We start from the raw sequence: 22,630 nt of genomic DNA, 5'->3' as shown, positions 1-22,630 counted from the left end.
TTCTTAGTTGTGGTGGGAGTTTCTCTCTGTCTCTCGCTGAACCCAGCTGATTAATCACAACAGAGTGAGTGATCGAACCAATCACAGCAGATTAGCCTCACGCAAAGGAGGGGTTTAAGAACAAATGAATCACTGAACAAAGCATATGGGAGTCGTTGGAATAACTAAGTAAAAATAAATGCATATTATAAGACAACAAAAGGGTTTTTTGACCTTGAATATCAGCCTGTTGTTGGAGACACCCAAAACCCAAATAATTCAAAACAGGGGCTCTTAAAATGATCATAGATTGAATCTATTTTATGGGACAGTTTATTTACTCACCCACAGGCCATTGAAGATTTTCTCCAGTAGAACATTAAAGATTTTTAGCTTAACTCATGGTCCTTGCTAAGCTAATAATATTGTGCATGATTTTTTTCCCCTCAGTGTATCATCGGGAGCCGTTCATTTGGACATGTTTGTATGCATTTATTCAAAGCTAAAAAAAAAAAAAAGATGGCTGTTGACTTTCATAATACGAATCCCAGATTTAGCTTTAATGTTGTACTGAAGAGAAAACGTCACCTGCATCTTCAATTGCCTGAGGGTGAGAAAATTTACTGCAAGTATTCTTGGATGAACTATTCCTTTAACATTATTTTAAATATTAACTGACAAACTCAATTTTGTCCAAATGTTATTTTGTTGAGCGATATTTTTTTTGCCCAAGACAACAGACGTTATACAACTGAGTGAATCCACAAACTACTGGTTTGTTATATCAGCCATTTTCAAGCTACAACTGAAAAGCCAATGGTTTTTAATTTTTTTTTTTAATCAAACAAATAAATATTGGTATCTCTAGTTAACAATGGCTTGTTTATTGACTTTGCTAGAGCAGCCTAACACATTTTTATCAGCCTAAAAAGCACAATGTAATGACATCACTGTTGGCAGGTTTTATTTTGAAACATGTACAATAAAACTATTTCAAGCATCAGATTACTGGATTTGAGATGTGAGCTGTATTACAGATATGGACTGAATTGCAAAATCTTTAACACCTTTCAGCAAATCAGCACTGCATAAATAAGCAACATTACATTTTATATTGTCGCATCGGTTTTCAGAAACACCCTTCTGAAGGATTCTCAAGAATAAATATGCCTTCTAAATGCAAACAACATTATTACCCACATATCAACATGCTCTGAAAAGCAGAACTTCTAAACCATTAACCAGCAAATGAACTATAATGCAGAGCATCACACCGCTGGTTATGGTCAATTTAAGAACTCCAGCTTTAAAATGAGGTAAAACAAAAATAGCACATGGAGTCCAGAAAATAGTTTGTTTAAATTAAAAGGAAGATGAGTATACAATATCGCTCAAAAGTCTAGGGTATTTGTTGGTATTTATAATTAAATAATATAAGTATATATAACTTTTTTTTTTACATTATTATATATGTTTGTATTGTTTATTTTTTTCAAGACACCAAAAAATAATAATATGCTGACCGCTTATTTAACTCTTCAGTTCTACCAAGCCTGTAAGATTTAGTTTTCTCTGAAGTCCGTAGTACAATCAGATTTTTTTTTCTTTTTGGGTGAATATCATTAACATTAATACTTATATTTAACAAGGACACATTTTTAACTTTTGACTAATTAAAAAAATCAGAAAATATTAAAAAATTGCATTTTCAACATAATTATAGTAAGCATCAGGTCAGCATATTATAGTATACACTATCTGACAAAAGACACATCATCGATCCCAGTTGAAAAAGCAACAAATAATAACTTCGTTGATCATTTGGAAAAGTGGCAGAAGTTAGATTTTTCTGATGAATCTGTTGAACTGCAGTCCAATCATCACAAATACTGCAGAAGACTTATTTGAACCCACATGGACCCAAGATTCTCACAGAAATCAGTCAAGTTTGGTGAAGTAAAAATCATGGTTTGGGGTTACATTTAGTATGGGGTCATGTGAAAGATCTGTAGAGTTGATGGCAACATCAACCACCTGAGGTATCAAGACATTTGTGCTGCCCATTACATTACAAACTACATGAGAGGACAAATTCTTCAGCAGGATAGCGCTACTTCTCATACTGCAGCTTCCACATCAAAATTCCTGAAAGCTAAGAAGGTCAAGGTGCTCATGGATTGGCCAGCCCAGTCACCAGACATGAACATTATTGAACATGTCTGGGGTAAGATGGAGGAGGAGGAGGCGTTGAAGATAAATCCACAGAATCTTGATGAAGTCAGGGAGTCCTGCAAGAATGCTTCCTTTGCCATTCCAGATGACTTTAATAATGAGTTACTGTATTTGAATCATTGCAGAGATGTATGAATGCAGTCCTCCAAGCTCATAGGAGTCATACATAATATTAATTCTTGTTTCACTGCACCATGACTTTATCTTCTATACTGTACATTATTTATGTTAAGTCACAAGACTTTTGTGTAAGCAAAGTCCTAATTAAATAATTAAAAATCAAGGCATGATCATATTTTACTTTGGTAAAATAAGTGTAATCTAGACGCCTTTGCCTTGCCACTTTGCCTTTCATATAAGCCACTTTTGATACCAAATGATCAACTATAAGTCAAGTTATTATATGTTTATCCTAAAACGTGCATAGGTGACAAGAAGGCTTTTGTCAGGTAGTGTATATTAAAAGATCCTGTGATGCTGAAGTCTGAAGTAATAATGCTGAAAATTCAGCTTTGCCATCACAGGAATAAATGACACTTTTAAATATATTTCAATAGAAACCAGTTATTTCGTTTCAGATTGCACCTTGAATAATACACAGCATTGCATACGTGTGTAATAAAAGCAATGTAACTGCTGTGTGCATAAAAGCCCTTTCAAAAACAAATATAATCATGCCAAACTCAAACTTTTGAACATTAGTATATATCAAGTCTAGAAGAACTGCAGACATGGTGTCTGTTGTGCGTTAAAACTCGAGTGCATTACTGGTCCAAATTGCCACAACAGTGAGTGTCTACGGTGACAAAGAGACAGATACATCCACTTCTGAAGCCTGAGGTCTTGGGGGAGCTGTAAAACTACCACCATTTCTCAAACAGGATTCTATCCTCTGGAAGGCCGGTGCTCTGCAGATCTGAACTCACTTTCTCTATCATAGGAGGAGGACCACAAAGATAACACAGCGTTCGCTCAGGGTCTACATAACGCTGAAGCTCTTCTGCTGATATCCTTCCACCTACAGAGACATAAGAAGCTCACGTGACACATCGAACCTGAACATACTTAAAACTTCAGGTAACGTAAAGCAAAAAATACATTGGAGATCAAAATTAGAGAACAATCTTCAATTTCCTAAATTGAATGTCACAGCTAGTCCTGTTTGAAGTTATTCTAACAGGAATGTTTAAAGCATGTTTCATGGGTTACATATATTCCGAATTTTCTGTCTTTTTTTTATTATTAAACAATCCCCATCTAACTTGCAGCTATAACTTCAATGACTTTCAAAAGTCAGCCATAGGTGGTTGAGGATGTGTTCTAGTTTAGAGTTACAGTACAAGACAGAGTGAATGCAAATGTTGATCAGAAGCTCTTTCAACAGCATGCAGATCCTTCTCTGCGCTCATCACCCAATGCTCCAGCAAATGTCACTCTGGGCAATGAGTGTTTACACAGCAAACAATGACAGTTCTTTGAAGCAAAAAAAAAAAAAAACAAATATAATGAAATGGCCAGCACAAAGTACTGATCTAAACCTGACTGAAAACCTCAGGAAAATCATTGGTGAAAGAATTGAGACTAGACTACTGAGACTAGTGATGTCATGAAAGAGACTATTGATGTCCTGTGAGACACTAGTGTAATGAATGTGACCTATCAGACACATAGACAGTTCATGTAGGTCGTGCCCAACTGAGCCTGGTTTCTCGAGATTTTTTCCCTTCATTTTTATCAATTGGTGAAGTTTTGTTTCTCGCCACTGGGTTGCTTGGTTTGGAACTTGTGGAACTGTGCATCAATGCATTTGCTCTTGAGTGTTTGTACTTCCAGCAATGAAATTTAAACCACACTGACTGAACTGAACTAAACTGAACTTTAACTCTGAAAACTGAACTGACACAGTCTCAATCTACATTGTAAAAGCGCTGTAGAAATAAACATGAAATAAATTGAATTGAATAATTATTTAGCTTTATTTAACCAAAAATGCGCAAACTCTCCTATCCAGCAACAGCAATTGTCGGTGTGTAAAGTCCGACTCCAAAGGTATTTACGACACAGAAATAAAGTGCTGTTTTGTTAAAAAAAAACATGCTCACGCTCCTGTACAGCCCATCTTAATACTTCTGCTTCATTTCATATAATCCTTTATCCCCTCTCTATGTGTAATCCAGTGTTTGCAGCAAGTCTCATGCTTGTCTATTAATTTTCTGTTTTAATACTCCTGGAATGAATGTGTTACACTACCACAGTTAAATTAAAGACCATAGTTCTTGTTGGATGTCCCTGCTGAGCTAATTTGGTGAACTGAATGATTTTATGTTAATATTTGTGCAACATAGTAACATTTTAAGAAACTTTAAATGTTTCTTCATCAGCATTCATCCAGGATGCATATGCAAATCACCAAGCTTAGAAAACTTCCCTTGTGAAGGTAACTGTCTCATCAGTCATCTCAGCTCCTAATTATTAATATTTCCCCCTCGAGCTAGTTCACTACACTAGTGTGACTAGCGATGTCCTGTGAGAGACCAGTTAGTCTAGTATTGTCCTGAGAGAGACTAGTAATGTCCTGTGGTTCTTGATGTGCTTAAGTCATTTGGTACCATAAGAAATCATTAATTACTTCAGTTTTATTTATTATAGTCTGAACATTCTTTCATTTTGAGACATAACCGTATTCTCTCGCTTACATCTCGGTCACTTGAGTGCCCAAATTTAACCCACAAGCAGCAACATGAGTAAGAAACAGAAGTTTTTTTTGAAGGTTTCTTAGCGAAGGGGAAAACGGGACCCAACAACTGCCAAGGAATAGATCCGCTACCCAATTGTCAACAAATCAGGTAAATCCACCATGGCTGCGTGATGAACTGAAGGAGATCCCAAATGACGGCGACCTTTTATGGGCCGTTCGCATGTCGCATCTTTTCTAAAGATCGTACAAGTTCATTGTTTCCAATGGAGGTGTGTGGCTTGCGCGCACAAGTGGTGTGACGTGCTCGCGCCTTCCATACCAGATGCACCTTGTTGAATGAATCCCACGAGCGCACAGTCACATGACAAGAATTGACTGATCAACTTCAGCTTGTATGGAATATACACATTTCGGTAAGACTAGTCATCTCAGACAAACACATAAAAACCCTAACACTGCAGTGTTTTGTAATTTTCTCCATAAATAAAACTTGTAATAGAGTGACAGCAATGTTTTGTCTGCTTGTCTTCCTCTGAGAAAACGGTTAATGGTCGCCAAGCAAACATTCCAAGGAGGTTCAAGCAGCTCGAAGTTTAAAATTGAAGTCTGAGTTCTGAGATGGGAAACTCTGAGTTTTTGGTTTTAGATCAGCTGAATAGTAATTTTACTTAACTTTGAGCAGACTGACACTGAGCTAATCGCATACGCCATGACTAAAAGCCATTGTCAATGGAGCTCTGATATCGCAATTCATCATGACAACAGCATATGACACACTTAATTCTTATCATTGTTATAATATTACAGAAGAAAACTGGCAGAATTGTAGGTTATTGAACTAAAAGGCTATTTGTTTGTATCTCATGAGCAAAAATATTAAATAATAATAATTTGGGGCTGCACGGTGATGCAGTGGGTAGCACGTTTGCCTCACAGCAAGAAGGTCGCTGGTTTGAGCCCCGGCTTGGTCAGTTGGCATTACTGTGTCGAGTTTGCATGTTCTCCATGTACTTGCGTGGGTTTCCTCCAAAAGTCCAAAAATGTGGTACATGTGAATTAGGTAGGCAAAACTGTCTGTAGTGTATGTGTGTGAATGAGTGTGTATAGATGTTTCCCAGTCATGGGTTGCAGCTAGAAGGGCATCCGCTGTGTAGAACATATGCTGGATAAGTTGGCGATTCATTCAGCTATGGCGACCCCAGATTAATAAAGGGACTAAACCGTAAAGAAAATAAATGAATGAAAAATAATTGTATTTTTCATACATTATTTAAATATTGTAATGTGTAATGTAATGTGTGTATTCATCTAGTGCGTTTATCGTGTATAGCCATAGACTCAAAGTGCTTCACAGTCATGAAGGGGGGTCTCTCCACACCCTCACCAGTGTGCAGCATCCACTTGGATGATGCGACAGCAGCCACAGGACAACGGCGCCAGAGCCCACACCACAAACCAGCTACAGATGGAGTGGACAGACAGTGATAGAGCCAGTTCGGTAGACGAGAATGCTTGGGAGACCATGATGGGTAAGGGTACATCCGCCTACTCTTTTTGAAGAAATGCTATGGGAGATTGCCACAGAATCTCGGTTTAACATCTCATCCGAAAAACAGCACCAACAGACAATATTAACCTTATTCTAAAATGCGGAAGTGCGCCTGTTTTCACGATTGTCTTTGAACTTCCGATTCAGTCGCCTATGGGAGAAATGACTAGGAATAATAAACGGCAGAAAACGGTCAAACTACTTGCTCTACAAACAAATGTTTGCATGACTATATAGACCAAGTAGAATAATATAACAAGAAAATATCAAATTGCAACATCAAGCAGCGTAATGAGCAGTTTGTAATGTCTAAAAATGAATGGAAGTGAATGAGACCGGAAGTCTCAAGCCAAAAAGATTCAAATGGCAGCGCCCACTCGTCGGCGGAGAATAAGGTCAATAGTTTCCCCCTCACTTTATTGGGGCATTAGAACTCGCACAGACCGCAGGTTAAGCACCCCCTGCTGGACTTACTAACACCACTTCCAACAGATGATCTCCCATCTAGGTACTAACCAGGCTAAGGTACTAACCAGGTACTAACCAGTTGCCATCAAGTAAAAAAAAAAAGGCAGTTTACATTAAGTGAAAATATCTCTAGATATACAACTAAAATAAGAGATTACATTTTTAAAGATGTTTAAAACAACTGTTCTCTAATTTTGATCGTCACTGTATGATGATCTGCAACTCACGTATAGTGTAAGGCTGAAGTTGTGGCTCTATGTCGGAGCTCTGCTGGGTAACATGGAAATGGCAGGAGAATTTATCTGGTCGCTCGTGACAAATGTCAATAATGGTGTCCTGAAGAGAGCAAATGTTTCAAAATCAGTGTCAAGCTTCACTTTTATGTGTTTAAAAGTCAAGATTACAAACACTTACCTTGAAGAGCAGCTCTGTAGTGTTCTTGGCGCTGTAACACAGGTGTGTGTGTCCTGGTGTGTATCTGTGACTGTGAGTGTGTCTGTGCAGATCAGCTGCATGTAGCAGGATGGAGTATAGAGGGTTAATTCCAACACCTCCAGCCACCAGCAACAGGTCCACCACAGGGTTAGAAGGCTGAGGGTCAAAGTAGAAATTACCCCCCACCCTCACGGCTACCTGAGAGTCCACAGAGCACTGCAACAGAAGAGGATTAGGATTTTTAACAGACTAATCTAACACTAACACTGTTTTATTAAATGTAGTTTTCAGGCTTCTCGATAGTTAAAGTAAATAAGTGGAACTAATGTAGCATTTGCCATAAAAAAATAATTAACCTAGATTGAATAGTCTCAGAACATCAGAATTAGGTCAAAAATCAGACTTATTAGCCTCCCTGAATTATTAGCCTCAGTATATTTTTCCCCCAATTTCTGTTTAATGGAGAGAAACATTTCAACACATTTCTAAACACAATAGTTTTAATAACCCATCTTTAATAACTGATTTATTTTATTTTTGCCATGATGACAGTAAATAATATTATCTTTCAAGACACTCCTATTCAGCTTAAAATGACATTTAAAGGGTTAACTAGGTTAATTAGGCAGGTTAGGGTAATTAGGCAAGTGAATGTATAACAGTGGTTTGTTCTGTAGACTATCAAAAAATATATAGCTTAAAGGGGATAATAATATTGATCTTAAAATTATTTAAAAAAAATGTTAAACTGCTTTTATTCTAGCCAAAATAAAACAAGACTCCAAAAGAAAAAATATTATCAAACATACTGAAAATTTCCTTGCTCTGTTAATCATTTGGGAAATATTCAAAAAATAAAACAAACTCAAAGGAGGTTTAATAATTCTGATTTCAACTGTAGAATCATCTTGAAGATTCAGAATATTTCTCAGAATATCTCAGACATAGGGTTGGGTGCCGAAACCTAGTTTGTTCTTGTTGCTTGTAGGCAATGCGTGCAGTGCAGCGCATCCGGTGAGCGACTCCCTTCAGATTCATCAACACGCATGATTCCATTTATCAAATTTGCTTAAACTAGGCATTCGGCTATATTTTATAAGCAAGGATTCTGACACAGCAAAGTGAAGCAGATGCTTTACAAAAGTTGCGTGTAGGCTAAACTTTTTCAGGCCTGGAAAATGCCATGTCAAAATTCCAGGTTGTCCATGACCGTATGAACCATGCTTAGATACCGTATAAAAACCTCTGCTTCTGCAATCATATCAGTTCAAAAACAATATCAAAAATATACCTCAGCTGATAATAAACAAACATTTAAATAATTGACACACAGTTGATTTATGTTGGGTAAACTGGGCCAAGCACAGCTAAATCCAGTCTGGCTGAACGACTCTTTTTCTCTATTTTTCCTATGGTCAAAATATTTTGCATGCAAATACAATGCATCTGGAAAATACTCATTGTGCTTCACTTTTACCATTTTTTTTATCAGGTTATATACTAAACTTCTTAAGTTGAATTTACTACCTTTTTTAATACCTTCAAAAAAAATGTAATACCAGCACGACTTGCACGAGCTGCACCTGTAGTGGCGTAAATGAAATATGTTTTCAAATTAAAAACATATTGTAGATAACATACATTTAAGTAAAGCAGAGGGATTAATAAAGGTGTCACAAAGGGCCTTTTTCCATAGTTGTTAATCAATGTCATATATGTCATCAATGTCAATAGTCGCTCTTCTAAGAACAGTTCGGTATGGTTGTTTCTCCACTGAGCGTGGAACAGGGCGGCACGATTACAAACCGTTCTCGGCCCAGAATTCTCAGCATGGTTGGACAACCGTGCTGAACTGTGCCGATAAATTCTGCGTCAGGGCTCAAAATGAACTTTTTTACTTGGTAGAATCGGTGCTCTCAACTTCAAATATTTAGGAGCACCCACCAAATATGAATGAGCAGCACCACTGCAAAGTGTATATTAAGGGATTTATTGTATTTGAAAACAACATCAATTAGGACTAACAAAAACCAGAAACAACTAACTAATTCTGTGATGACTTATTAATATTTGGGCAAAATTTCCAAAACGAATGTCTAATAATGGTTCAATATTAATGATTACAATGATGACACTAATACTACTAATAAATGACATTTCTCATTATCATGCTGCCTTGAATGCGAGTTATCTGCTACAAAAAGTCCTACTGTTACTTTATGAAAAATAACAAAAGTAAAGCATTGCAGTAAGAAATATTTATTTTGCACGATTGTTTTTATATCAATTAAATAAATAATATTTCTGCTACAAAACAAACGAAAGATTATAATAAATCATTCAATTCAAGGATAAAAGCTGCAGTCATCAGTAATTAAATAGAAACATAATATACACCTCAAGAAAGAATGGACACAAGAAAGGGAGAAAGGTCTTCTATCACTCTTTAAACATTTTGGTTTGGGTTTGTGTCATTTTTAATGCTCAGTCTCGTAATGCACTGATTTTCATTTTTCTGTGTTTGTGAAAAAAAAAGCAGGCAAGTCAGCCGACCGGGGCAGAGCAGGATTCTCGCGATGACTACTGGTGCAAATACTGTTCTTTGTCATGAGCCGCAGTTTCAGTTCAAACTCAGTAAAGGCGAGCTTGTTTTGCGATGATGTGTAGTGTTAGATTTTACATTTAGCGGACATCTGTGATGACCACGCAGTGAATAAAGCATAGAGATTCGGGCACCTTCTCCGAAAACACTCGATTGATCTTGGCTGGCGGATCAACATTCACCACATAATCTCTGCATTTCCCGCGGACACAAAGCTCCCTGTCATCTGACAGAGGAAAACCTTCAGTGATTGACCGCTGACATGAACCAATATAGCGCCAATAATCATCTTCTTGCAGACGTGGCTATAAGCCTCGCGGCTGTTGCCAACTACAGGCATAGGCCAGTCTTTAAATCTTGCTTCCTCCAGCCAGAGGTTCGAAAACTTGCATTTCCCCATGTTTTAATTCAATAAATGAACGAAAGCAAACTCGCCTACATGGTTGGCAGCAAGCCAGCCAGGTACCCGGTTTATTTCAGCGTGCGCGCGAACACCACCTCACATTACAACGCTCAGGTCCTACTCTCAACATATAAAAAAATCCTTGCTAAATTTAGAATAAAGGCCTGCACTTAACACAAATAAAAATGTATCTAAAAATATTGGGCTCGAAAATGTAATACCTCGTCAGATGACATTTATTACTTTTTAATACTTTTAATGCCCTTAATTTAGGCTAATTTCATTTACTAACTTTTACAACCATTTACAACCCCGCGGACACCCTGTTTATGTTGCAACCTTATTCCAAAATAGATTAAATGGATTGAATTAATTAATTTCCTCAAAATTTTACACACAATACCCCAAAATGAGAATGTGAAAAAAGAATATCAGAAATTGTTGCAAAGTTAAAAAAAAATTAAAAGCCTGAAAAATCACATGTACATAAGTATTCACAGCTTTTGCTCAATACCATGTTGATGCACCTTTGGCAGCCTCAAGTCTTTTGGAATATGATGCCAAAAGCTTGGCATACCTGTCTTTGGGAATTTTTGCCTATTTCTCTTTGCAGTATCTCTCAAGCTCTATCAGGTTGGATGGGAAGCAACGGTATACAGCCATTTTCAGATCTCTCCAGAGATGTCAATAGGATTTAGGTCTGGGCTCTGGCTGGGCCACTCATGGATACACCGAGTTGTTGTGAAGCTTCTCCATTAATATTTTGGCGGTGTACTTTGTCCTGCTGGTAGAAAAACAGTCACCCCAGTCTGAGGTCAAGAGCACTCTATAGCAGGTTTTCATTCAAGATGTCACTGTACATTGCTGCATTTATATTTCCCTTAATCCTGACTAGTCTTACAGTTCCTGCTGCTGAAAAACATCCCCACAGCATGATGCTGAGAGTGGTGCCTGGTTTTCTCCAAATGTATTTAAAAATAATTTTGTCTCATCAGACCAGAGAATTTTGTTTCTTATGGTCTGAGAGTATGCCTTATGGCAAATTCTAGGCTGGGAGTGAATTCCGTCAAGCCACTCTACCAAACAGGTCTAATTGGTGAATTGCTACACAGATATTTGTGCTTCTGTAAGGTTTTCCTCTCTCCACAGAAGAATGCTGGAGCTCAGACAGAGTGACCATCGGGCTATTGATCACCTTCCTGACTAAGCCCCTTCACTCAGCTTAGATGGCCGACCAGCTCTAGGAATAGTTCTGGATGTTCCAAACATCTTCCACTTACAGATGATGGAGGCCACTGTGCTGATTGGAACTTCAGAGCAGCAGAAATGTTTCTGTAACCTTCCCCAGACTTGTGCTTCAAGACAATCCTTTCTCAGAGGTCTACAAATAATAATGCTTGGTTTGTGCTTTGACAAGCATTGTCAACCCTGGGACGTAATATAGACAGATGTATGCCAATCATGTCCAATCAACTGAATTGACCACAGGTGAACTTCAATTAAGCTGCTGAAACATCTCAAGAATGATCAGTGGAAACAGAATGCACCTGAGCTCAATTTAGAGCTTCATGGCAAAGGCTGTGAATACTTATGTATGTACATGTGATTTTTTTTTAAGGTTATTTATTTTTAATAAATTTGTAACAATTTCAAAAAACTTTTTTTCACATTGTCATTATAGGGTATTGTGAGTAGAATTTTGAGGAAATAAATGTAAATGAATTTAATTCATTTTGGAATAAGGCTGTAACATAAAAAAATGTGGAAAAAGTAAGGCACTTTCCAGATGCACTGTACCTGTAAAACTGAAACATAAAAGTCTCTGCAGTTTTTGTAATCTCAACAACAGCAATTATTTTGAAACCTGGTGTACTTTGATTGACTGCATGTACCTTGTGAAGTACAAGTGTCATTCTTTGACAAAATGATTTCATTTTGAGTCAGATTTCCTGTGTTTTGGTCAAGATAGTGTGTGCAGAGAAAGACAAGCTCTATTTTGAAATTAAGAATTTGTATATATTTAACAAAATTTCTTATTAAGAAGATAATTATCCATTTGGCTAATTGTGTTTTGTAGCTGTGAGTCTGTGTTAAGAGTTTAGAAAAAGTATGGGTGTTTGTTTGCGATCGACAAAACTGTAAATAATTAAAATACTCAAAAGGTAAGATTGTTAAAGTTAAGTAACATCAGTTATTTAGATGTGTTTAACATGTCAACTATGGTAGTTTACTAACTGGAACCTTATATTAAAACATATCAACCAACCACACTTTTTGAATAAATGCTTTTTTTTCCCTTCACTTCCTTACTTCGGTGTGAATCCAGTGTGCTGGAGGATGGCGCGCATATTTTACAGCCAGTTCAATCACTCCTTCTCTCTTCAGCAGACCTGGACTTGAGCAAATGGAGAAACCGCCCACAGTATCCACACCTGGGATGAAGAAATCCACCCTGATGTGAAAAAAAAGTGAAACGGTAATAACACAATACAAGCCATTCACTAAAACAAAAACAACTACACAATAAGTGTGTTTATGAACATTGACAGAAAGCACAGATTCTTCCCACACAGTAACATACCAGGACAACTAAATCTATGTGTACAACATTACTTAATGTCGATAATATTTAATAAAAGTAAAACAACACGTACGCTTTGACAGTTGCCATATGTGTATGAAAAGCATGAATACGTAATAAACACATATGTCACACACAGACACTGTTCTTCCTGACTCATGTTCCTCGAGTTCTTTAGCAGGAACACAACATCATATGGTCTGGAGGAGTTTCTGTGCATATATCTGCATCAATCATCGCCTGACTTTTTCACCTCACTCAGACTCTCTGGAAACTCGCACACATACTCAACACTGTAGGGCACAACGGACGAGAAGTGAGAGAAAAAAAGTGTGGGGAAAGGCTAGGGTAAGAATAGATTTTCCTTCTTTGCTTACAATGGTTTTCACACTGAATTAGTTGAGTGTTTTATCTGAGAAGAAAGCGCCATCTCCTGGACTTTGTGCGAACTGCGTGTTTACTCAGCTTGGTGGTAACATCGCAGCATTAGGTTCTTACGACATACCCAGGCCCGGATTGGCTAATCGGGAGGACCGGGAGAATTCCCGGTGGGCCGGTCTGTTTTTTGGCCGCGAGGGCCGGTGTCCCTAGCTGCTTGCACTCTCAGCAGTCATACTTTTTTCTTCTATTTATTTTTTTGACCATAGCTTTACTCTTTTTAATCATTATTTTACCGTAGTGCCGCTCTTTTTATTTATTTTCTCGCAGCCCCGTGAGAAAAATGCAGCCTGCAGGTTAACTAACGTTAATGATGATGATGCAATGCAACTATCGCCCCAAACAGCGGCACCTTAGTGAATATAAGAATTCGAATAAAATGAATAAAACACCTGCTCAATGAAAATCAAATGATTCACTACATTAATAAATCTGACATAACTTGATCAGAAATCTAAAAATAGGAGAAAAAGATTGAGCCATCAAAAGAAAGTAGTGCTGTGTCTTAAGGGTCGCAAGTCATCAGTTATTTTTTTCTCTCACTGTAATAGCGCCAATGTGGTCCAGTGGTAAGCACATTGCATTTCAATGCTAAAGACCAGTGATCGAATCTCCCATGAAAAATCTTTTTTTTTTTTTTTTCGATTTTATTGTTAAGACATAAAATACTGTTAGGGCTGTTGAACATTTGAATTTCTAAAGCAGCAGTTTTCTTGAAAAAGACGTGATAGTGCCATTAGTAACTGAATTGGAATCAGTCGTGAACTGAGGTGGGCCGGTCTGGCTTGAAACTCCAGGGCTGAAAATGAGTCCCACTCCAGCCCTGGACATACCTCATCATATTACAGATATAATTTAGTATTTGTTTCATTCTAATGAACATTCTAATGCATGCCATTTGTAGCACCCTTACCGCCCGAAGTGAGACGATAATATGTTATTGAAACACAGAGCTGCTGCTGCTTCATGTCAGAGTCTCTGTAGTTTTTTTTTTCTTTAAACGAGTACACTTAATTGTATACGTTCACAACATTGTAACACATATATATATATATATATATATATATATATATATATATATATATATATATATATATATATATATATATATATATATATATATATAAACCTCTTCACAAATAATAATATATGTCACAAAATCTCAGCATATTTACATACAATATTCCTGCACACTTTTATTACTACACAGTCATTATTTTCAGATATTGTTTATTATTTCAAGTTCTATATCAGTATGCTAAATGGTTCAAAATACTTCATGGCCTACAACTTTTAAAAATCAAACAAAAAAGTGCAATGACTTTAATGTAATACCTAAACCACATCCAAATTAATTTATTCACAACAAATATATTACTACGTGCAAATTATTTGGGTCATTCTGCCAGAAATGTACATTATCTGTCCTTCAAATCAAAACAAACATACAGTGAATGAAAAGTATTTAATCCAAAACATTTCTAAGATGTACTGATGGTTGATTTCTGTGAGTTGTTTTGTAAAGGAGTAGATTGTTTTTCTTTATTAAAACACTTCACACATTTACAAACCTCAGCTCAATTGAACCTACAGCATTAGCAGATTTGTAACTTCAGAAACTTGATCCTTCACAAATAGTAAGATTAAGTTGTTATCGTTTGTATCAATTGATTAAAAACATAAAATTATAAATAAATTCTACAAATAAATACTATTTTACAATTGTCCCCATGTTTTTGTCAGTCCTGTCACATTTGCATAATTTTTTTAAGACTATGACTCAGTGCAAGTGACATCATTTTAGTTAAGAACCAAGACCACATTACATTGACGTATAAAAATCAACAGCTGTTAAAAATGATGAAGTTTTTGACATTTTTGTTAGACCTCACAGCAGGAGAACTTGTTGAAGTAGGCCACATGATAAAATTCCCAGTGGGCATCTGATCTATTCTAATGAGTGAACACATAAAAAGTGTAGAATACGCAAACACTTTTTAACAAATTATAAATTTGTTCCCTGTGATTTTTGGCAAAGTCAAGTCAAGTGTGTTCATAGAGCACAGTAAGATGTTGATGGCTTGTAATGAATTTCTTTTGCTCACCAAGTCTGCATTTATTTGATCCAAAATACAGCAGAAACAGTCATCAGGTTCCCACTTTAACTTTAAGGGCCCTATCATACACCCAGCGCAATGTGGCGCAAGGCGCGGCGCAATAGTCTTTTGCTACTTTCAGCTCGGCGCAAGGGTCATTTCGAGGTGTTGCGCCACACTGTTTAAATAGCAAATGCATTGGCACTCATATGTGCGCCCATAGTCGTTCTGATCTAACAAAGCAGGCGTGTTTTAGTGCGTTGATAGTCTGTTCTTTAGACCAGAACAAAGTCGGTCTATTGATTGGCGCAAAATGCGCCTGGCTTACACACTACACGCAAGATGTAGAGCAATACGCAAATATCTTTACATATGAAAAAGATATAATATATTAAGGATATATATAATAAGGATATATATAGGATAGAAATATAAATTATTAAAATATAACAAAACATATTAATTTCTAGCCAACATGAATTTAAAAACCACTGCCTTACTTTCTTCATCTCAGGAGGCTTTTTCAGTTCATTCAATTTGCTTTTGTATAATGTTATTATTATTAGCAGTATTATTTATTATATCCATATTTATATTTGTTTTATTAAAAACAAGCTTAGATTTGTCCACCTGTCAGGTTTTAGACTATATAGGGCATAGTAGGTGTATTTGGAAATAGCTCAGTATTTTGACCACACTTTGTTATCATTGTTCATTTATTTGTTTGCTGGAAATTAGAACTGAATTTAGAAATAGTTTTAAAACAAATCTTAAAACAAAATTAATTATTTACAGGCTAATGGATGTCTGTGCGTAAAGGTTTCCCTATCCACTAAAGCAAAAGCGAAAGTGAACTTACTTTATGTCATGTTAATAGCAAATGCGCTTATGGCGCGACGCAGCTGGCTCTTAAAGGTAATGTGAGATGAGACTCTGATTGGTTTATTCTCAAAACACACCAATAACTCATTAAGAAATAAACTCAACCCTTTTAGACCATGCGCCACGGCGCAAAGCAGATTTTCCCGTCCTTAATAAATTAGCAAAAATGCGTTCTGACACGCCCTGAAATCGTTTGCGGCCTGCGTTTTGCGCTCTGCGCATGGACCGTCAAAATAGAGCCCTAACTGACATTTCTTTAATTTTTAACTGACTGAAAAGATGGGGAAAAAAAGTTTCCATGACCTTAAATATAATTTTGCATGACTTTAATAGCCAATATGAGAACAATAATCGATCATTTGTTTATTGTAGATTTGACATTGTATTTCAAATTATAGATTTTGAACCAATTCAGAGGTACTTTTTTTTCCCTCTCCCATATTAGATTAGAAACATATTAGATAGCTTGATAGCAGTTTTACGAACTTTACATTTAGCTTTCATTTGTTAGGTTTAAAACCCAGTCTTTGAAGTGCTAATGTTGAAACCTTAACTCCAAAAGTTTATATTGTGCTGGAAATTTTGCTTCAATTCACAGATACAGTGACTACATTTGACTAAAGTGACCGCCAATTAAGAGAGTGAGAATGGAATAAGGATCATTAAAAAAAAAGTGACATACAAAAATCCCTGAAATTCCCTGACTTAATAACTGCAACAGACCTTTTAAAATTCAATGATAATCCAGAAGTTCCATAACCCGTGGGAACCCAGAGTAATAATGTAATTTACTACTTAAATTAATTTAATTCTGTTGGAATATATATTTTAAATGCATTTTTTTGTTAACTAAGCAAAATTTTCAGCATTTTTACTCTTTAGTGTCACACGAACCTTCAAAAACTAATAATATGCTGATTTGCTGTTCAAGAAACATTTATTAATAATATTAATATTTTTAAAAATAGAGTAAATTTTTCCAGAATTCTTTGATAAATAGAAAGTCCAGGGTTTTTAAAACATTATACACTGCACCATTCAGAAGGTTAGATCTAGTATTTATTTTTTTTTTAAATAATGCTACAAAAAAATTCTATTTCAGATAACCCTTGTTCTTTTGAACTTTATTAATCAAAGAAACCTTTTAAAAAATACAGTATATATATATATATACATATATACATACATACATACATACATACAGTAGGTTTTGAACCACTTTAACTGTTGTATACCTCAAAACTATACTAATGACTTTGCTTCTACCTCGCAAATTTCATCTTAGAATTAGCGACAAAAGGCTAATTTGGATGATAAGAAACTAGTCCTAAAAACAGTAACGCAGTTTGAGGACCTGACAAATGTCTTTAGGTATGATAATACTGAGGTGTTTATGTGAAATAAAATGTATAGAAAAATCATGGCCATGGGCATGTGTATTATAATCTAAATCTAGTAATGTTATAAATTTTAAGTTGCTATCACAAAAACTGTAGTTTTCCTGTATGATTTTGTTTAGATGCTATATAAAACAGCATTCGGACGACACAAAATGTTTAATTGTATTTATTTATTTATTTACCACAAAATGTATTTATTTCTGACACAACAGCACATTTAACAAAGTGATTCTCAGACCTTTTCAATTATATATATTCTGTCAAGATTAGAAAAAGGTTTGATATTAAAATATTGCAGAGAAATTTTAAATGCAGAGCATTAGAGAGATTTCCATGGCAACAGAATGTTTTTAGAAGATGATTTTCAAGTGTTACATTGTGAGAATAATGTCTCATTTAAGATGGCTATGACATGTAACAGATGCGCAAGAACACACAAAATATTTGTATTATATTATTACAAAGATCCTTTAAGTACAGTAACTTTCCATTACACATCCTTTTCTTTATAGGTAGAACTGGTTCTTTAGATTACTAAAATGTCCTTCACATTAAAAAACTAACGAAACTTCACACTTATTATGTAAGAACTCCACTGAAACGTTGTTTAAGAGAATCCAGAATAGTTCTTTCAAGTGTACAATATTAAATAATAATTACACTGCCCATTGTCAATTATATGGCCCATATTTTACAAATGTATAGTTCTTCTTACCACTGTCCAGCACGGAAGCTGAAGTCAGGATGAGCCACTTCCAGTCTTAGTCTCTTTACAGTATCAGATTCACTAATAATGTCACAAACACGTGCAGAGAAAAGTTCCTGGGTACACAAACAGAACATCAAATCTGGTTTATACATAGAATTTACACATTGTATCCTCCCATATTTAAAATAGCTCTGCATAATACTGGGAAAATAGGTAATGTTGTTAAATGTTTCAACAAAACAATATTTCTTATGATATAACATTTCCCTATAAAAATTGTATTTTCATTAGCTATCTTTTTAAATGATTTTAAATTTATGTAATGAAATTAAAATAGGTGAAAGATATTTCAAGATCTAATTAAATCTGATAACTGAGTGAAAACCTAAGCAGATATTCTGACTCTGATTGGCTGTAGTCATATTCCTCCGCCATTATTAGTATTTTTTTTTTTTTTTTTTTTTTTTTTGAGCTCTGGGTTTACCTTTGGGCCGCTCCAGCCAATAGCAAAACATTTTGAGGAGGTGCTGGTAAAAATAGTAATGCCCTATCTGATTGGTCAAATTTAGATAAACAACCAATGCATAAAATAAATGTCATTTATTTTATTATTACTATTATTATTATTTTATTCATAATGTCATGTCATTTATCACAATAACAATCATTTTGCGATATATTGCACAGCCCTAATTTAAAATGTTTTATGCTATGTAGCTGTACAAACGGGAGTCATTATTTATTTGTATTACTCCAAATCTACACACAGTCATGTTCAACTAAATATAAAGTTCTATAACATCGTTTCACAATAAAATTAGTGTTAAATAAATGCCCATTTGAAAATAACCATGGTTTTAAAGGGGACCCATGACATCCCTTTTTGTGACTGTCACTTTAAATTCAACTGATCATTTTTTTTCCAAAAAAGACAGAGCTAAAAGTTTACACTTATGAGGGAGAGATAGTCACTAATTGGTTGGGCTTTCCCCCTCCAATGACATGTACAAAGGGAGAATGTCAATCAAAATGTTTCTACAAGCTGGCTTTATGAAGTGTGATTATAAAAAAATATAATTAAAACAATGTTTACCATTAGAGCCTGGCTATGTTTACACACTGTTGCCACACAACTGTGTTTAAACCTCTTATAAAAGTGATTTTTGCATATTAGGTCCCCTTTAATACAAATGAACATAGAAAGTTAAACCATAATTTGCAATAATTTGTCATGATTTGTAAACGAACCACTAAACCAAATGCAAATGATAATCAATTTGCCAAAATATGCATTAGTAAATATAGAACTATGACTAATAAATACTGCACAAGTATTGTACTCTTAATTCAAGTTAGTAAATACAGTAACTAGCGTTAACTAACGAACCTTAATGTAAAGTGCAACACAGTGGGTTAACAATAACCAACAATGAAAGATTTTTCCACCGACTAATATTAACAAAAAATAAACACTGTAATTACTACTGTAATAAATGTGTTTTTGCATCTTTGTTCGTGCTAGTAAAAATACATTAACTAATGGAACCTTTTTGAAAAGTGTTACTAACTGAAACAACTTAACGTTCGATTACATCATCTTGAATTTAGTCTTGTGACAAATCAAATGACACACTGGTGGACCTAAAACACAAAACAAGTGTCTGAACTTTCACCTACAAGGCTCCAACATTTGTTAACCATTTATAAAGACCCAAGCAAGAATCTATAACTAAAAAGTCAAGATTTTCATCTAAAAAACAGAAAACAAATCTAAGAAAACTCACCATTTGTCGATGAACACTAGCAGTTCTCTCTAGATGGTCAGTCCGTCTCCTGGATGTCATTTTTCTGAAACACATTTAGGGTCGTATAGTTTATACACTAAAACAATGACTTTGTCTCATATACTACATACTTTTTTGTGGATGTTTTGTAGCATGCCGACTAGGTAGGCTGCTTACCAGGTTTTAGGACACAACCTTAGTGTCCAAAGCCTCTAGAAACAGCAGTGGATTCTGGACGATACTCACCGTGTGACTGTGACTTTGTCTGAACACAACACAGCAGGTCTGAACAGTCCTGATCCACCGGAGAAACCTCTGGCCACCGTTCGTACAAAGCACGGGGCACTCATGGTCAGATGTGACGGGAGGAACTCTGTCAAACACCTTATAACATTATCAGACAGAAAGGGCAGTTCGTCTTTTAATAATAATAACCAACGACACTGAAATATCAGAATTTCTTTTTAACAGCCAATATATAAAGACATTCACACGTGTGAGAAACAAGCAAATTAGTGTTATTAACTAAATTATTGGTTTTATTTTTAATATCTCTTTAGGTTTAATTTTAAACAGTAGGTGAAAATAAATCGAACACATCGTAATGAATACATATATTTATCAAGAGGAATACTTTACGTAAAAATCATTCACCTCTGTCACTCTTCTGCTCCGGTGAGTGACGTTTCTTCTTCGTCTGTGTTTACGGTGGGTGATTCGAGACTGTACTGCCATCTTGCGGTGGTATTTGAGTTAGAACTGGATAAAGAAGTTAGATTTTAGATTATTTAGATTACTAAATATCCATATAAATCTCACTCCATAAACAATATAAATTACACTTATATAAACTACACTGTGTCGCCCACAGTATAATCAAATCAAATAAATAAAAAACATTTCATACACGTCATTCATGACATACATTTTATTGTTTCTTTCATTTTCAGACAAATTAATCCTTCTTTAGAAAATTTTAGTTGATAAGAAATCTAAATACCAGTATATGTATAGTAGAAAAAAATATAGGTATTCTGCAAAATATATATTACTCTTCTCCTAATTAACATTTACAGTACTGTTGATTTTATGAACAGTTTTTAAGGTAAATAAACTGTAATTAAGTTACCTAATAATTAAAAGTAAACCCTTCTTTATTTTATCAATGGATTTAAAATTATTATTATTAGTAGTAGTAGTAGTAGTAGTAGTAGTAGTAGTAGTAGTAGTAGTAGTAGTAGTCGTTGTCATAGTAGTATAACCTTTATTTTACCAGGAAAGACATTGAGATAAAAAAAAAAATCTGACCTGTGAAAAAAAGTGTCCTGGTCAAGATTTCACATGGAAAAAAAAAATGTTTAGTTACCATGAATCACACATTGACAAACAAACTATTAAACTATTCATCTACAATATGTTTCAATTTCTAAATCACTTATACTTTTTTAAAAAGCATTTAGTGAAATCAATTCTTTAAACTGCAACTTTTTTCATTAGCCCTCATGTGATTTCGTGATTAGTTTAAAAATAGTTGTTGAGTTTTATTTAAGGTGACGCAGTGGAGCAGTGGGTAGCACTATCGCCTCACAGCAAGAAGGTCGCTGGTTTGAGCCTTGGCTGGGTCATTTGACGTTTCTGTGTGGAGTTTGCATGTACTCCTCATGTTTGCTTGGGTTTCCCTCACAAGTCCAAAGACATGTGGTACAGGGTAGGCTAAATTGTCCATAGTCTATATGTGTGAATGAGTGTGGATGTTTTTTAGTTATGGGTTGCAGCTGGAAGGGAATCCGCTACATAAAACATGTGCTAAATAAGTTGGCTGTTCATTCCTGGTAACCTCGGATTAATAAAAAGGATTAAAAAAAAAGAAAATGAATGAATGAAAAAAGTTTTATTTAACAGAAACATATTTCAACACATTTGTATTAAATTGTTTAATAATTAACTTCTTTTGTCTTTATTAAAATATTTTTCTTTGGCCTTTACCAAAATTTGTTTTTAAATTATGTCTTTGTTTAAAATAAAAATCTGCTTTTATTTTAGTCAAAAAAGACTTAGAGAGAGATAGAAATATAGAGAGAAATTACTGTGAAAATTTCTTTGGTCTGTTAAGCATAATTTTTTTAATTGAAAAATAATTTTAATTTTACATGGGGGCTAAAAATTGAGACTTCAACTATTAATAACATAATATTGTTGAAATGGGTTGGGTTGAAATGATATTAATTCAACAATAAAATAGAAAGACAATTATTGTAAAATTTGAAGACTAGAATAATTTGTTTACCTGCATTTCAATGTGACCATGAACTGGAACTCTGAAGGTGATTTTAAACTATTTAAATTTTGTATAAACTTTCTGAGGGATTTCATG

General features: G+C 35.0%; 3 protein-coding genes across 11 annotated transcripts in view; 2 read left to right on the top strand and 1 right to left on the bottom strand.

Moving 5' to 3' along the window:
• The window catches only part of rftn1a (raftlin, lipid raft linker 1a), a 96,370-nt gene extending 92,677 nt beyond the window's left edge, over window positions 1–3,693 (top strand). For 2 of the 3 annotated variants that reach the window (XM_073931652.1, XM_073931648.1), the window contains exon 12: window positions 3,152–3,693. The gene's annotated coding sequence lies outside the window, so the exon portion shown is untranslated. The remainder of the gene's footprint in view (window positions 1–3,151) is intronic. The other variant, XR_012395027.1, reaches the window with a different exon arrangement.
• Window positions 1–22,630, top strand: part of pals2b (protein associated with LIN7 2, MAGUK p55 family member b) — a 349,623-nt gene that overhangs the window by 113,756 nt on the left and 213,237 nt on the right. The gene's annotated exons all lie outside the window — the stretch shown is intronic.
• Window positions 929–20,978, bottom strand: oxnad1 (oxidoreductase NAD-binding domain containing 1). 7 transcript variants are annotated; one of them, XM_005170040.6, is made up of 8 exons: window positions 20,911–20,978; window positions 20,503–20,640; window positions 20,257–20,320; window positions 18,479–18,585; window positions 12,677–12,818; window positions 7,341–7,577; window positions 7,154–7,262; window positions 929–3,229 (listed from the first exon to the last, which is right to left on the bottom strand). In XM_005170040.6, the coding sequence occupies exons 2-8, from the start codon at window positions 20,604–20,606 to the stop codon at window positions 3,072–3,074; spliced, it is 921 nt and encodes a 306-aa protein (XP_005170097.1). In that variant the 5' UTR covers window positions 20,607–20,640; window positions 20,911–20,978; the 3' UTR covers window positions 929–3,071.

Source organism: Danio rerio, chromosome 19, assembly GCF_049306965.1.
Source record: "Danio rerio strain Tuebingen ecotype United States chromosome 19, GRCz12tu, whole genome shotgun sequence".
NCBI lineage: Eukaryota > Metazoa > Chordata > Actinopteri > Cypriniformes > Danionidae > Danio > Danio rerio.
Note: the sequence above shows the minus strand (reverse complement) of the source record. Positions and strands in the feature narration are given on the sequence as shown.